This window comes from Dreissena polymorpha, chromosome 3 (assembly GCF_020536995.1).
Source record: "Dreissena polymorpha isolate Duluth1 chromosome 3, UMN_Dpol_1.0, whole genome shotgun sequence".
Lineage (NCBI taxonomy): Eukaryota > Metazoa > Mollusca > Bivalvia > Myida > Dreissenidae > Dreissena > Dreissena polymorpha.
The window spans coordinates 17,456,969-17,472,721 of NC_068357.1; the positions used below are offsets into that span (position 1 = coordinate 17,456,969).

The window sequence follows — 15,753 nt, forward strand, 5'->3', positions numbered from 1 at the left end:
AGAGATGTGGGGATAGACACACCTGGTGCCGAGACCTGAGGGAGAGATGTGGGGATAGACACACCTGGTGCCGAGACCTGTGGGAGAGATGTGGGGATAGACACACCTGGTGCCGAGACCTGAGGGAGAAATGTAGGGATAGACACACCTGGTGTCGAGACCTGAGGGATAGAGATGTGGGTATAGACACACCTGGTGTCGAGTCCAGAGGGAGAGATGTGGGGATAGACACAGCTGTTGCCGAGACCAGAGGGAGAGATGTGGGGATAGACACAGCTGGTGCCTAGACCTGAGATAGAGATGTGGGTATAGACACACCTGGTGCGGAGACCTGAGGGAGAGATGTGGGGATTGACACACCTTGTGATGAGACCTGAGGAGAGATGTGGGGTTAGACACACCTGGTGCCCAGACCTGAGGGAGAGATGTGGGGATTTAAACACCTTGTGATGAGACCTGAGGGAGAGATGTGGGGACAGACACACCTGGTGCCCAGACCTGAGGGAGAGATGTGGGGATAGACACACCTGGTGCTGAGACCCGAGGGAGAGATGTGGGGATAGACACACCTGGTGCCGAGACCTGAGGGAGGGATGTGGGGATAGACACACCTGGTGCCGAGACCTGAGGGAGAGATGTGGGGATAGACACACCTGGTGCCGAGACCTGAGGGAGAGATGTGGGGATAGACACACCTTGTGCCGAGACCTGAGGGAGAGATGTGGGGATAGACACACCTGGTTGCTGAGACCTGCGGGAGAGATGTGGGGATAGACACACCTGGTGCCGAGACCTGAGGGAGAGATGTTGGGATAGACACACCTTGTGCCGAGACCTGAGGAGAGATGTGGGGATAAACACACCTGGTGCCGAGACCTGGGGAGAGATGTGGGGATAGACACACCTGGTGCCGAGACCTGAGAGAGAGATGTGGGGATAGACACACCTGGTGCCGAGACCTGGGGGAGAGATGTGGGGATAGACACACCTGGTGCCAAGACCTGAGGGAGAGATGTGGGGATAGACACACCTGGTGCCGAGATCTGAGGGAGAGATGTGGGGATAGACACACCTGGTGCCGAGACCTGAGGGAGAGATGTGGGGATAGACACACCTGGTGCCGAGACCTGTGGGAGAGATGTGGGGATAGACACACCTGGTGCCGAGACCTGAGGGAGAAATGTGGGGATAGACACACCTGGTGCTGAGACCTGAGGGATAGAGATGTGGGTATAGACACACCTGGTGCCGAGACCAGAGGGAGAGATGTGGGGATAGACACAGCTGGTGCCAAGACCTGAGATAGAGATGTGGGTATAGACACACCTGGTGCAGAGACCTGAGGGAGAGATGTGGGGATAGACACACCTGGTTCCTAGACCTTAGGGAGAGATGTGGGGATAGAAACACCTGGTGCCAAGACCTGAGGGAGAGATGTGGGGATAGACACACCTGGTGCCGAGACCTGAGGGAGAGATGTAGGTATTGACACACCTGGTGCCGATACCTGAGGGAGAGATGTGGAGATATCACACCTGGTGCCGAGACCTGAGGGAGAGATGTGGGGATAGACACACCTGGTGCCAAGACCTGAGGGAGAGATGTGGGGATAGACACACCTGGTGCCGAGACCTGGGGAGAGATGTGGGGATAGACACACCTGGTGCCGAGACCTTGGGAGAGATGTGGGGATAGACACACCTGGTGCCGAGACCTGGAGAGAGATGTGGGGATAGACACACCTGGTGCCGAGACCTGAGGGAGAGATGTGGGGATAGACACACCTGGTGCCGAGACCTGAGGGAGAGATGTGGGGATAGACACACCTGGTGCCGAAATCTGAGGGAGAGATGTGGGGATAGACACACCTGGTGCCGAGACCTGAGGGAGAGATGTGGGGATAGACACACCTGGTGCCGAGACCTGAGGGAGAGATGTGGGGATAGACACACCTGGTGCCAAGACCTGAGGGAGAAATGTGGGGATAGACACACCTGGTGCCGAGACCTGAGGGAGAGATATGGGGATAGACACACCTGGTGCCGAGACCGTAGGGAGAGATGTGGGGATAGACACAGCTGGTACCGAGACCTGAGGGAGAGATGTGGGTATAGGTGGGGATAGACACACCTGGTGCAGAGACCTGAGGCAGAGATGTGGGGATAGACACACCTGGTTCCTAGACCTGAGGGAGAATGTGGGGATAGACACACCTGGTGCCAAGACCTGAGGGAGAGATGTGGGGATAGACACACCTGGTGCCGAGACCTGAGGGAAAGATGTAGGAATAGACACACCTGGTGCCGATACCTGAGGGAGAGATGTGGGGATAGACACACCTTGTGCCGAGACCTGAGGGAGAGATGTGGGGATAGACACACCCGGTTGCTGAGACCTGAGGGAGAGATGTGGGGATAGACACACCTGGTGCCGAGACCCGAGGGAGAGATGTGGGGATAGACACACCTGGTGCCGAGACCTGAGGGAGAGATGTGGGGATAGACACACCTGGTGCCAAGACCTGAGGGAGAGATGTGGGGATAGACACACCTGGTGCCGAGACCTGAGGAGAAATATTGGGATAGACACACCTGGTGCCGAGACCTGAGGGAGAGATGTGGGTATAGGTGGGGATAGACACACCTGGTGCAGAGACCTGAGGGAGAGATGTAAGGATAGACACACCTGGTGCCGAGACCTGAGGGAGAGATGTGGGGATAGACACACCTTGTGCCGAGACCTGGGGAGAGATGTGGGGATAGACACACCTGGTGCCGAGACCTGGGGAGAGATGTGGGGATAGACACACCTGGTGCCGAGACCTGAGGGAGAGATATGGGGATAGACACACCTGGTGCCGAGACCTGGATGCAAATGCCAAGCAGATAGGCAAGACATGGGGACAGCTGGAGAGACTTGGCCAGAACCGAGACGCCTGGAGGAAGCTGGTTGGCTAAGACTCGGCCAGAAACGAGACGCCTGGAGGAAGCTGGTTGGCTAAGACTCGGCCAGAAACGAGACGCCTGGAGGAAGCTGGTTGGCTAAGACTCAGCCAGAACCGAGACGCCTGGAGGAAGCTGGTTGGCTAAGACTCGGCCAGAACCGAGACGCCTAGAGGAATCTGGTTGGCAAAGACTCGGCCGGAACCGAGACGCCTGGAGGAAGCTTGTTGGCTTAGACTTGGCCAGAACCGAGATGCCTGGAGGAAGCTGGTTGGCTAAGACTTGGCCAGAACCGAGATGCCTGGAGGAAGCTGGTTGGCTAAGACTCGGCCAGAACCGAGACACCTGGAGGAAGCTGGTTGGCTAAGACTCGGTCAGAACTGAGATGCCTGGAGGAAGCTTATTGGCTAAGACTCAGCCAGAACCGAGACGCCTGGAGGAAGCTGGTTGGCTAAGACTCGGTCAGAACTGAGATGCCTGGAGGAAGCTGGTTGGCAAAGACTCGGCCAGAACCGAGATGCCTGGAGGAAGCTGGTTGGCAAAGACTCGGCCAGAACCGAGACGCCTGGAGGAAGCTTGTTGGCTTAGACTTGGCCAGAACCGAGATGCCTGGAGGAAGCTGGTTGGCTAAGACTCGGCCAGAACCGAGACGCCTGGAGGAAGCTGGTTGGCTAAGACTCGGCCAGAACCGAGACACCTGGAGGAATCTGGTTGGCAAAGACTCGGCCAGAACCGAGATGCCTGGAGGAAGCTGGTTGGCTAAGACTCGGCCAGAACCGAGATGCCTGGAGGAAGCTTATTGGCTAAGACTCGGCCAGAACCGAGACACCTAGAGGAATCTGGTTGGCAAAGACTCGGCCAGAACCGAGATGCCTGGAGGAAGCTGGTTGGCTAAGACTCGGCCAGAACCGAGATGCCTGGAGGAAGCTTATTGGCAAAGACTCGGCCATAACCGAGATGCCTGGAGGAAGCTGGTTGGCTAAGACTCGGCCAGAACCGAGACGCCTGGAGGAAGCTGGTTGGCTAAGACTAGGCCAGAACCGAGACGCCTGGAGGAAGCTGGTTGGCTAAGACTCAGCCAGAACCGAGACGCCTGGAGGAAGCTGGTTGGCTAAGACTCAGCCAGAACCGAGACGCCTAGAGCATCTGGTTGGCAAAGACTCGGCCGGAACCGAGACGCCTGGAGGAAGCTTGTTGGCTTAGACTTGGCCAGAACCGAGATTCCTGGAGGAAGCTGGTTGGCTAAGACTTGGCCAGAACCGAGATGCCTGGAGGAAGCTGGTTGGCTAAGACTCGGCCAGAACCGAGACACCTGGAGGAAGCTGGTTGGCTAAGACTCGGTCAGAACTGAGATGCCTGGAGGAAGCTTATTGGCTAAGACTCGGCCAGAACCGAGACGCCTGGAGGAAGCTGGTTGGCTAAGACTCAGCCAGAACCGAGACACCTGGAGGAAGCTGGTTGGCTAAGACTCGGCCAGAACAGAGACGCCTGGAGGAAGCTGGTTGGCTAAGACTCGGCCAGAACAGAGACGCCTGGAGGAAGCTGGTTGGCTAACTGTCCCTCACGGGAGATTAGACAAAGATGAGATGAGATAAGAGCCAGTGGAACTAAAATCACTCTTCAGCTTACCTTCTGCAAAGTCAGCAACAATAACTGGGTGGGTGGTTGTGTTCGGTCCCTGATGTCTTCCTCAAGACTGATAGAGAACTCTGAAAAACAGAATAAAGCCATACATTCAAAATATACAGGACCTATAATGATTCTTAATACAATATTTGAACCTTGCTCTGGGAAAACTGGGTGTATAACATGCGCATAAAGTTCCAGATTAGCGTGTGCAGTCTACAAAGGCTAACCAGTGATAACACTTTCTGCCTAATTGCAAACTACAGAGGCTAATCTGAGACAAGACTTTATGCACATTCATTAAGCCCTGTGTTCCCAGAATGCATAATATGCTAGGCTGCAACACACAGAGAATATGTTTCTGGTCTTGTGAATCAACCCAATTCTCACACCATCCATATAACAAAGTGATATTTGAAGGTACTTAATGAACATTGTATCAAGCCCTGTTTTCCCATAGTATGGCCCATATAAAGAACACTTCATATACATAATGCATGCTCACCTTTTCTATAGGACTCTTTGAGAGCAGTGATACTTTTATTGTTGCGGGTGCTCAGTAGCTCTACCACATCTGCCATGTCAGACGTCTGCAAACCAAGACAAACATGTCAGCTGGTCCAAATAAAAAGGTACCAATTTACATGTAAGTTTGGTACAAAAAACAAGGTTTATTCCGATTTACATGTTAACTTTATCTGACATCAATGAGGTATATCCCAATTAACATGTAAACTTTGTATGAATAACAAGGTTGATTCTAAATGGCATTCTTTGTCAGAATACCAATGCATATCCACATTTACATGTCAACTTTGTCCAAAAAACATGGTATTTCTCAATTTACATGTCATCTTGTCTAAATCATAAGGTGTATAACTATTTAGCTGTCAACGTTGCCCAACAAGCAAGGTATATCCAAAATTAGCATGCCATCATTGATCTTATATAATTTTATATCACAATTTACAAGTAAACTTTCAAATAACATGGTATATCCCAGTTTAGATGTCATCTTTGTCCAAATAATGGGGTATATCTCAATTTTATATGTCAACTTTGTCTAATTAACAAAGTATATCCTAATAACCATGTCAGCTATGTCCAAAGAACAAGGTTCATCGTAATTTATATGCAAACTTTGTCCAAATAATGAGGAAAATCCCAATTTAAATATCAACTTTGCCCAAATAACATGTTATATCCCAATTTACATGTGAGCTTGTCCAAATAACAAAGTATATTCCAATTTAACTGGCAACTTTGTCCAAACAATGTAGTATGTCCAACTTTACATGTCACGTTGGCCAAATAACAAGGTATAACTCAATTTACATGTCAAATTTTCCTGTATAATGAGGTTTATCAATATTTAAAGCTGAGAACTGCCAACATTTCAGGGAAAGTAACATTTGGTCAATGTGAAAATAGTGGCTATCAAGCAATTTAATAAAAAAAATATATATAAGGGTCTTTTATATTTTTATGCCCCCCTTCGAGAAGAGGGGGTATATTGTTTTGCACACGTCTGTCTGTCGGTTTGTTGGTCCGTCCACCAAATGGTTTCCAGATGATAACTCAAGAACGCTTAGGCCTAGGATCATGAAACTTCATAGGTACATTGATCACGACGGGTAGATGGCCCCTATTGACTTTCAGGTCACTAGGTTTTAGGTCAAGGTGGTTGGGGGGCATATGTCTCTGACCACGGAACACTTGTTATTACAGTCTACATTTAAAATAAATGATATTCTATAGGAAGCATTAATGTCTATATCAATAAACAATAGATAGATAGTTCATCAGTTCCTGCCTTAAACATATAGTGTGATCCTTTGTTTTTACAAAATATTTGCTTATATCTTTAAACATTATAAGGTTACTAAATGTACTTGGGAAAGATTAAGAAAAAAAGGTATTAACTTATATTTCCTATATAATACTATATTGTTAACCATAGCTAGGGTTTTTTAAACAGGGGAGGTAAATACTAATGAATATTTTTCTTGCAACTGCACTTGTACCATACCATTAGCCAACCAATATATCAGCAACTTAATACTTCATGAAAATGAAGTCTGTAAGATCAATAATGACATAAAAAAGTTGTGGACCATCTTTTTTTCCATACTACCTTTTTAGCCTCAATGCTTGTTTTTAATACTTGATACTTACTGGTATAACTACAAACATATTTGAGTGTCTTTAAAAACAGGAATATTATTACTTCTGTAAATGTTTAGACACAGTAAAACATTACTTTTACATTTTTGAACACTTAAGGTTAGATTTATAATAAATCAATGTATCATTGACAATAACTGGTCACAGCTTCACTGATGTTTCTTAAACCTTTGTTTAGTCAATAGTACTAAAACTAGATTGAACACATATTTGTTTTCAAGGGACAATTTAATTAAATTAGTTTAGAGACAGAACTAAAATTTTAGTTGCTACATTCTTAATATGTTCTTGGCCAAAGAATGAATTAATAGCAATTTAATGCGTTTTTTAACAGATGCATTTTAAAAAGTAATTTTCATCACCAACTGTCAAACTTGTTGAAACTATTACAAAACTGGTATTTTATCTAAGATCAGGATCATTTATGCACATTTATGAATGAGCACATTTTCTTGGTATAAAATAACAGTTGAATATATATTACAATATTGAATTTATAAGAATAAAAATAACAATCAGTTTCCAACAAAAATTTGCTAATTTTTCTACTTTATGATTGGCAATCAAATCTTATTGATTCAATCAATGATTCATAAAACATACACTGCCTCATACATCATAATAAATACTGCATCATGATGTTGCCATAGTGATCAGAAAATGCTGACATGAAGAAAAGCAACAAAAATGTCTAGTCTATAGCCACAAACACTTCAATTGAGAGGCAGTGCCACCGTAACCATGACAACATTGAACTTATTTGAGCCTCGTTCTGGAAAAACTGGGCTTAAAGCATGTGTGTAAAGTGTTGTCCCAGATAAGCCTGTGCAGTCTGTACAGGCTAATCAGGGATGACACTTTCTGATTTCATGGTATTTTCTGTTTAAAGCTAGTCTTTTCTTAATGAAAATCCACTTTAAGCGGAAAGTGTCATCCCTGATTAGCCTGTGTAAACAGCACAGGCTAAGGTGGGATGACACTTTACGCACATGCATTAAAACCCTTTCCCAGAGTGCAGCTAATTCACTGTAAGCAACTGCAGCAAACAAATACCATGAAATTAACATAGGCATTAACAATTTAAAGGACCTTTAATATAACAATTAAGATTGTAAAACATCCAACTATGTTTAAAGAATATTTGTTGTCAAATAATTATTGTAACTTTCCTTTTAATGAATTTTGCATTAAACTTGTTTGTATTTGGAAACCAAATAAATGAGTTGTCAATCAAAAGCAAAAGTGAGAATACAGAATTTGATAGTAATAAAAGCCATGTAAATCCAAAATGTATGATATAAAAAGAAGAATTAACTTATAACACCAAAATCACATGTTCAGATCTTAACACAACATAATTAAAAAAAATGCCATAAGCAAACACTGAATCATTTAAAAAAAATAAATGCATTTGAATATATGAGTCGCGTTCTGAGAAAACTGGGCATAATGCATGTGCGAAAAGTGTCGTCCTAGATTAGCCTGTGCAGTCCGCACAGGCTAATCCGTGAGGCACGACACTTTCCGCTTTTATGACATTTTTGGTTTAAATGAAGTCTCTTTTTAGCAAAAATCCAATTTAGGCGGAAAGTGTTGTCCCTGATTAGCCTGTGCAGATTGCACAGGCTAATCTGGGACGACACTTTACTCACATGCATTATGCCCAGTTTTCTCAAAACGTGACTCAAATACATAAAGATGACGCTCAAAGACCCTAAGGAACTCACCGAAGACAAAAAATGAACTTAACTGTTAATTCTGAGCTGTTAATATTAGCCTTATAAAGAATATAACGGCCATCCGAAACCTCATAAGAATCTCCTTTTGAATGAAACAGAATAATTTTCTTTAGAAGAAATGTTCTGAGCAAGTTTCATTAATATGGAGCAAACATTTGGACTAAAGAGTTTACACGGTTATACTCAATAATACACTACCCCGCCCCCTTTTGAAAATTTCAACAGACCAAAGAACTATTTTCTAACTCAGCCCAGATATCATTAAAACAAACTTATGTTATGATTGGTAAACTTATGAGATTTTTAGAGTGTTTACAATGTTTCAATATAGCCATAAAAAGAAAACTTTTTTTAAAAATTTTTTCATTCAATAATTAATTAAGTTTCCATCTTTTTACTACATTGGATCATATACACCAATTAACATAAAATTAAATTGAATTAGGTACAGAAAGAATTGATTAGAAATTTGGAAGACTTCTTCATGTCATTGCATGATTTTATTAAATTAAACCAAAAAAGTTATGTGATGCTTAATACCCTAAGAGCTGGGGAGATATCAGTAGAAACAAATTATGGCTTCTTTTTTTACCCAGATAACAATGAAATACAAGCTGTTAACACTAACGTATCTTTGGAAGGTAGATGACCATAATTACATTTTATGACCTGGTAACCACAGATCAATATGCAAGACTGGCATCGAATTTCTGTTGGCGCAAAATTATCAGGATTAGTTACTACTTTATGGTGATGGATGTGATAATTTGCAGGTTGGGAAATTGCCAGACAATGGCTTATAGAGAGGCAATGTGATGATGATTGTTAAGTTTTCTCAGTCTCTCGTGCGCAAGTACAATTAACATGTCATCAAAACAAATATTGTAATCACAGAAAATTATTTCTTAAAAAAAAAATCTTCAATCATTATTTCTTAAGACCAGTGAAAACATACTGTGAATTAGAGAACACAAAAGATGCATACACATGAAATGTTGACCACAAAATGGACAGGATGTCAATAAAAGAACAAATTTTTGTACAAGAATTAAGCATTTAAACATAAAGCAACATTCATGAAATGTCACTAGAGGGGTTGGTACATTACCTTGTGGGCCGCCTGCAGAATTGAAGAAAGTGATTAACATATCTGTCATGCATTACAATAGACGAAATTTCAATGAATTCTTGCACACCGAAATCAGAATCAGCTGCTGTTCACCCATTTATGCCTAGTGGACTCTCCCATCCTTCTAAATTGGATCAATTTATTTCTAAAATTAGGGATGTGTAGTATATTTATTTCTATATTTAGAATATTTCTTACAGAAATTCCTTTAAGCAAACAGCGCAGACCTATGATGTGGAGTCTCATCTGGGTCTACGCTGTTTGCCAAGGCCTTTTTTCTAGATGCTAGGTTACATTATCCTAAACGGAAGTGGAATTTGGGGGGTTACATGCAGTCGGTTTGCTACTTAGTACATATGATGCAGGTCCTGGTGCATAAGATTTTAAAAATGTATCTGAAATGAAGAGTTTAGGTGTCAGTTTAAAGGTACATGTGTAAGTCACAGGGCAAAAGGCCTGATTTGTGCATTTCTTTGTATGTTAGTGGTTGCCAGCCTCAATAGTAGGGCATGGTTTTTGCCTTCAAATGGCAGTGCCGGTAGCTGTCAAAACCGGTTCATATGCTCTAAGGTAATTATTTTGAGTTACACCGTATAGAATTTTTTCAAATGCAGTTTTTTTGTAAGTTTATGAAACCACCTTTCCAGTCATGTATAGTTATATATTGGCTTATCGCTCGGTCATGGTGAAATTTGAGATCAAAGATTGCGAATTCTATATATAACAAAGAAGGAAATTAATTGGGCATGTGTAACCTTTAAGAACTTCCGACCAAGTTAGTCGTCTTCCAGAATGTTGACAATTTACCATCAAAAACTCTCTGTATTGCAAAACATAACTACCAGATGTCATTTTGACCCAATTAAGGGCTGTTTGCAATTGGGCTGTTGCACTTGGGGTCCTAAGGGGGGTAAATGCTTGAAAATCACTCCGAAACCTGTTCCGAAGACACATTCTAAGACTACGTAAACACTCGGTATTGTTTTTCAGTGACATTTTGACATTAATTTGCATCAATCTCAATAATGAACCTAATTCCTGTCTTTATTTCATCTGTATTTATTGCTATTGTTTACTTTTAGCCTTTTACTATTTAAAATGTAATGTGTGTTGTTTTTCCATGCAAGCAATTTTGGACCGACACTGCTATCTGCCTTCGCTTTCAATCCCGCCAGGCAGATCTACTCAGAATAACACTACTTTGCCTTATTTTTCCTGTTTGGATATCTTGCTGAGTTCAAGTTAAATCAAGTATTCAGCTGAAAACACAAAAAGGATAATAATATTATGCTTTCTTTCTTGGAACGATGTTGTTGTGATAGACCGTGCGTGAAAAACAGCAGGGAATCTGTATTTAAGTGACCTCAATATTATACGTAAACCTAAATGTACATTTTTAGGTGGTGTCGGAATTAGTCTATAGCTCTGCCTGAACTGCTGTCCAATTGGTTTACAAGTCCGGCTGAAGTGACAGGCCATCAAAAACTGCACAGTATGACTGATTCGGAGACGGCCCTCAACACTCGCCCAGTCGTGTCGAGAGGATCGGTGTCTTTGCAGGTTAGTACGCTGTTATTTTCAATGAAATCTATTGTAAAATGATTTCTTTGATATCATGGCACACTTTTGTCACCAAAATTAGGCAAATTGTTGTTTTTTACAATTACTGCAGCTCTGAAACCACATTTTGTGGCGATAACTTTGCCAGTGTGCCCGACAATGTGATGCCGGCATGGTGACTTATCCGTTTACAGTAAATAAAGCCACACAGACTATTGAAAGCTTACTCTAATTGTATCTCACTTACATAAGTTAGCACCGTAATGGGTAAATGTGCACTAAACAACTTTTTGTTTTCTCAGATTACACGGAATTGAGCACCCGGGCCAGACTGACACTTTCCGGAGCCTGTCCGAGACGGAACTCGAGCCGAGGAATCATAGGTCCAGGTGTGACAGAAAACTTAAAGCTCATGTCTGACGATGACTTTTTTTGCGTCAGGAAGTAAAGTGTGTTGTTTTCCCATGCAAGCAAGCCGTTTTGTTGGGTCAAATGACATCAGAAATGCTGCTTCTACATGGATTTTACCTAAAATGTGCCAAAAAATATATAAAAAGTTTGTTCGGATCTTGTTCAAAACCTGCTTTGATGCACATATAATGCCATTGATGATTTGTTTTCACTTATTAAGTCATATGTTACATCTGCTATGCTATTAGAATCGAAAGTGATGCCTTGTATGGAGTCTAAGTGCTGTCTGTATGATGTAACCAAGGTCGGCTTTTCTACCTTAATTCTTGACGCGAAACGCTGTTACGCGTGACGCTTTCAACGTCAACTTTAATGAATAAATCTGTGTGTCATGGTACTGGAACTTTGTGATCTTTTTTAAAACAGATTATACCTATGGAAAAAGTGCCTTTAATTCAAATTTGAAGGGGTTGGGTTCCCTTATAGGTTACATTATCCTAAACGGAAGTGGAATTTGGGGGGTTACATGCAGTCGGTTTGTTACTTAGTACATATGATGCAGGTCCTGGTGCATAAGATTTTAAAAATGTATCTGAAATGAAAAGTTTAGGTGTCAGTTTAAAGGTACATGTGTAAGTCACAGGGCAAAAGGCCTGATTTGTGCATTTCTTTGTATGTTAGTGGTTGCCAGCCTCAATAGTAGGGCATGGTTTTTGCCTTCAAATGGCAGTGCCGGTAGCTGTCAAAACCGGTTCATATGCTCTAAGGTAATTATTTTGAGTTACACCGTATAGAATTTTTTCAAATGCAGTTTTTTTGTAAGTTTATGAAACCACCTTTCCAGTCATGTATAGTTATATATTGGCTTATCGCTCGGTCAAGGTGAAATTTGAGATCAAAGATTGCGAATTCTATATATAACAAAGAAGGAAATTAATTGGGCATGTGTAACCTGCTAGGCATAAATGGGTTAATATTTATGCTAGGCTACACCTAACCAATACTATGTTTCTGATCTTGTGAATTATGTAGCTTAATACATGTATACAGGAAAAGATACTACATAAAAACACTATGCTGCACTCGATATATATTAATACATTGTGTAAGATTGTGTAATGAAGTGTATGTAAATACTATACAGCACTCAATATATATATATATATATATATAATAAAATGTGTACAACTGTGTATCAAATCAAAAGCCAACTGTTGCACACACACACACACTTAATTACAATAATAAGTTCCAAATGGACTACAATGGGAGAGGCCTATGCATAACAAATATGGGTGAGCCTTGCTCTGGCAAAACGGTGCTTAATGCCAGTGCTTAATTTGTCATCCCAAATAAAAATGTGCAGTCTGCACAGGCTAAAAAAGGGATGATTCTTTCCGTCTAAACTGGATTTTTGCTAAAAAGAGACTAATTTTAAACGAAAAATGCCATTTAAGCAGAAAGTGTTGTCCCAGATGAGCCTGTGCTGACTAAACAGGCTAATTTGGGAGGACACAGTACATGCATTAAGCCCCGTTTTCCCAGAGCGAGGGAACCAAATGTAGATGAAAGACTCTTACGCTTAGAGCGTCAAATACTGCGTAAGAGTCCGCCACGCCCATATCCTGTAGCAGAGCATCAATCAGGTACTCCCACTGTCGACCAAGGCCGTTCTTCAGTTCGGTCACCAAGTCCTACAAATATTCCGGCAAACATTAAAAAAAAACACTTTTGTATAAAAAGGGGCCACTACTTCAGATGTATCGAATATATACAAACCAAAATATGAACGTGGGCAAGGTAACATGCTGTTATATATTTGTGGCCAGTAGTAGCAGTAATACTTTTTGATATATAAAAAAAGTATTAAAAAGTATAAGTTTTTGTTACAAACTGGCCATCACTTTAGTTATGTAAAAAATATGTGTACCAAAATATGAAGGTGCGCAAGTTAATATGCTGACTCATATGTTTGTAAAGTTTGAGCCCTCTAGCAGCATTTTTATTAGGTCTGGTTTTTTATTTGTATATATGTACTGGTAAGTCAATTTTTTATTGAACTTAAATGTATTTTAGAGGCATGTAGTTTCACCATTTTTTGCATAATGTTACTTATTTTACTGTTGTTTTGCTGTGCATCATTATCTCTTGTACCTTGTGGCGTTTCTAGGCCACAAAAGTATTACCCTCAAACACTATTAACAATCTAAATACTTAACTAAACAATTTTAAGAAAACAGATGATTTCTTCAGCCCGCATTTTTTTTTCTCAACTGCATGTCATATAAGTTTTATAATGAATTGCAATTTAAATATGTTTTTAAAAGTTTTGTACAGTGGGTTCCAGATGAACATTTGGTTGAAGTTTCAATAGGACTGATCAACATCTTTTTTAAAATATGACATAATTTTCAGAAAAGCTGAATTACTAATTTTAAACAACATCTATCAGATTTTGTACAACCATTCTACAGCCTGATTTTCTATAAGTGGAAAAATACAGAGAAAGAATCTGGTAAGAAATACATTTCTAAAATCATCAAATTGTTTGGAAGATTAATATATTTATGTAAATTTTGTCTTACATGGTTTTAATCCTGTTCAATATTTAATAGGTGTATGACGCTAACATTTTTTAAATAACAGTAATTATTTTCACGATGGGCATTTTATAGTGAAATATTGGTAAATTGTCTTAAATAAAGATGTGTCTTAGAACCAGTTTTAGTGTTACTCAAGCAAACTTACCAATTCATATTTTTCCTTGAATTTCTCTTTTGTTGCCATTCGTTGCTTGTGTGTCTTTTTAATCAGCGTCTTAATGAATATATCCTCCGGGCGACCTCAATAAATAAACAATTGCGATCAATTGTGATCATCTATTAGACGCTTCTTTGTTCAATATAAAAAGCAATATTTATGACAAGCTATCATGTTCCATTGATCCACACGCATATAAAAAACAATATTTATCATCATGTTCAATTGATCGACATTAAAAATGCAATAAAAGAAGGAATATTATCTTCCAGCAATTATATAATCAACTATTGGACATCTGAATTATGAAATGGATGCTGAAACTCTATACAGGTTGTTATCACTCAAACAAGAACAAAACAATCACACAACCATGTTTCCTGTTAATAACAAACACTCACACACCAAGACACACCTAAATGAGTGATATTTGAAATTTGGCACTGAGTAATTGTTTGTAGTTTGATAAATGATAACAACAATTTTAAACAGCAAAACTCACACAAATGAACAAGAACATTACTAATTTATAGATGGCTTTTTAACATTTCAAAAGCAGTTTATACTTTCATGAAGCAATTCACAATTCGGTTCGTTCCCCACGGTGGGAGCATTCTTTCCATCATCCTCAAAGACACAAAAGTACTGGTTCCACCCAAGAAACGGACTTGAGAGCATTTTAATAAGCCTAAGGCTTTCAATGGAATTGAGCTAAAATAAATATGTTCAAACTAAACAATGCACACCCACATACCAATCCGACACACAAGTGTTGTTTAATCTGCCTTAAACATAGTGTTTTACCTGGCTGGGTGTCTGTAAATATTATGAATATTTTACATACTGCAAAACATAATTCTGTATTTACGCCTGACATGTTGGTCAAATTATGAGTTTCTATGAAACTATGCCTTTCAGTTAGACAAACAACAAGACATGTTTCCATAGGACACAGACGCCCCATTATTCAACTTTTGTTTTCCAATTTGACCTTTGACCTGTAAGTATGACATTGACCTTTGAGATAGAGAGACAAGTGACACGTCATCTTGTAATGGTCTACAGTAACGCCAAGTTATTTAAAATCCATCAATATATCGAAAAGTTATGGCTGAGACAGGATTATTCAGACTGACATCCAGATAGCTGAACGGACTCACAGACAGAAAGTTGAAAGTGTGACTGCTACAGTGGGTATATAAAATCCTCACATTGGGCACTTTATAGTACCTAGTTAAGAAAATAGAATTCTTTCCAACTGCTTTGCCATTTGAGTGACCAACTGAGTGACATCAAACTTTAAATCATGATAATCAAATTTAAGATAAGCAAACAAACATAAAGATTTGACAATCATAATATAGACTATGGAGACTTTTTGATTGTTTGAGGGTGAAAACTA

General features: G+C 40.9%; 1 protein-coding gene across 1 annotated transcript in view; it reads right to left on the reverse strand.

Annotated features, from left to right (window-relative positions):
• LOC127873128 (annexin A6-like) overlaps positions 1-15,753 on the reverse strand; it is an 80,543-nt gene that overhangs the window by 29,105 nt on the left and 35,685 nt on the right. Inside the window, 5 exon segments of the mRNA XM_052416771.1 lie at positions 4,572-4,651; positions 5,074-5,158; positions 9,600-9,611; positions 13,172-13,285; positions 14,340-14,434. Coding sequence (XP_052272731.1) covers positions 4,572-4,651; positions 5,074-5,158; positions 9,600-9,611; positions 13,172-13,285; positions 14,340-14,434 — 386 coding nt within the window.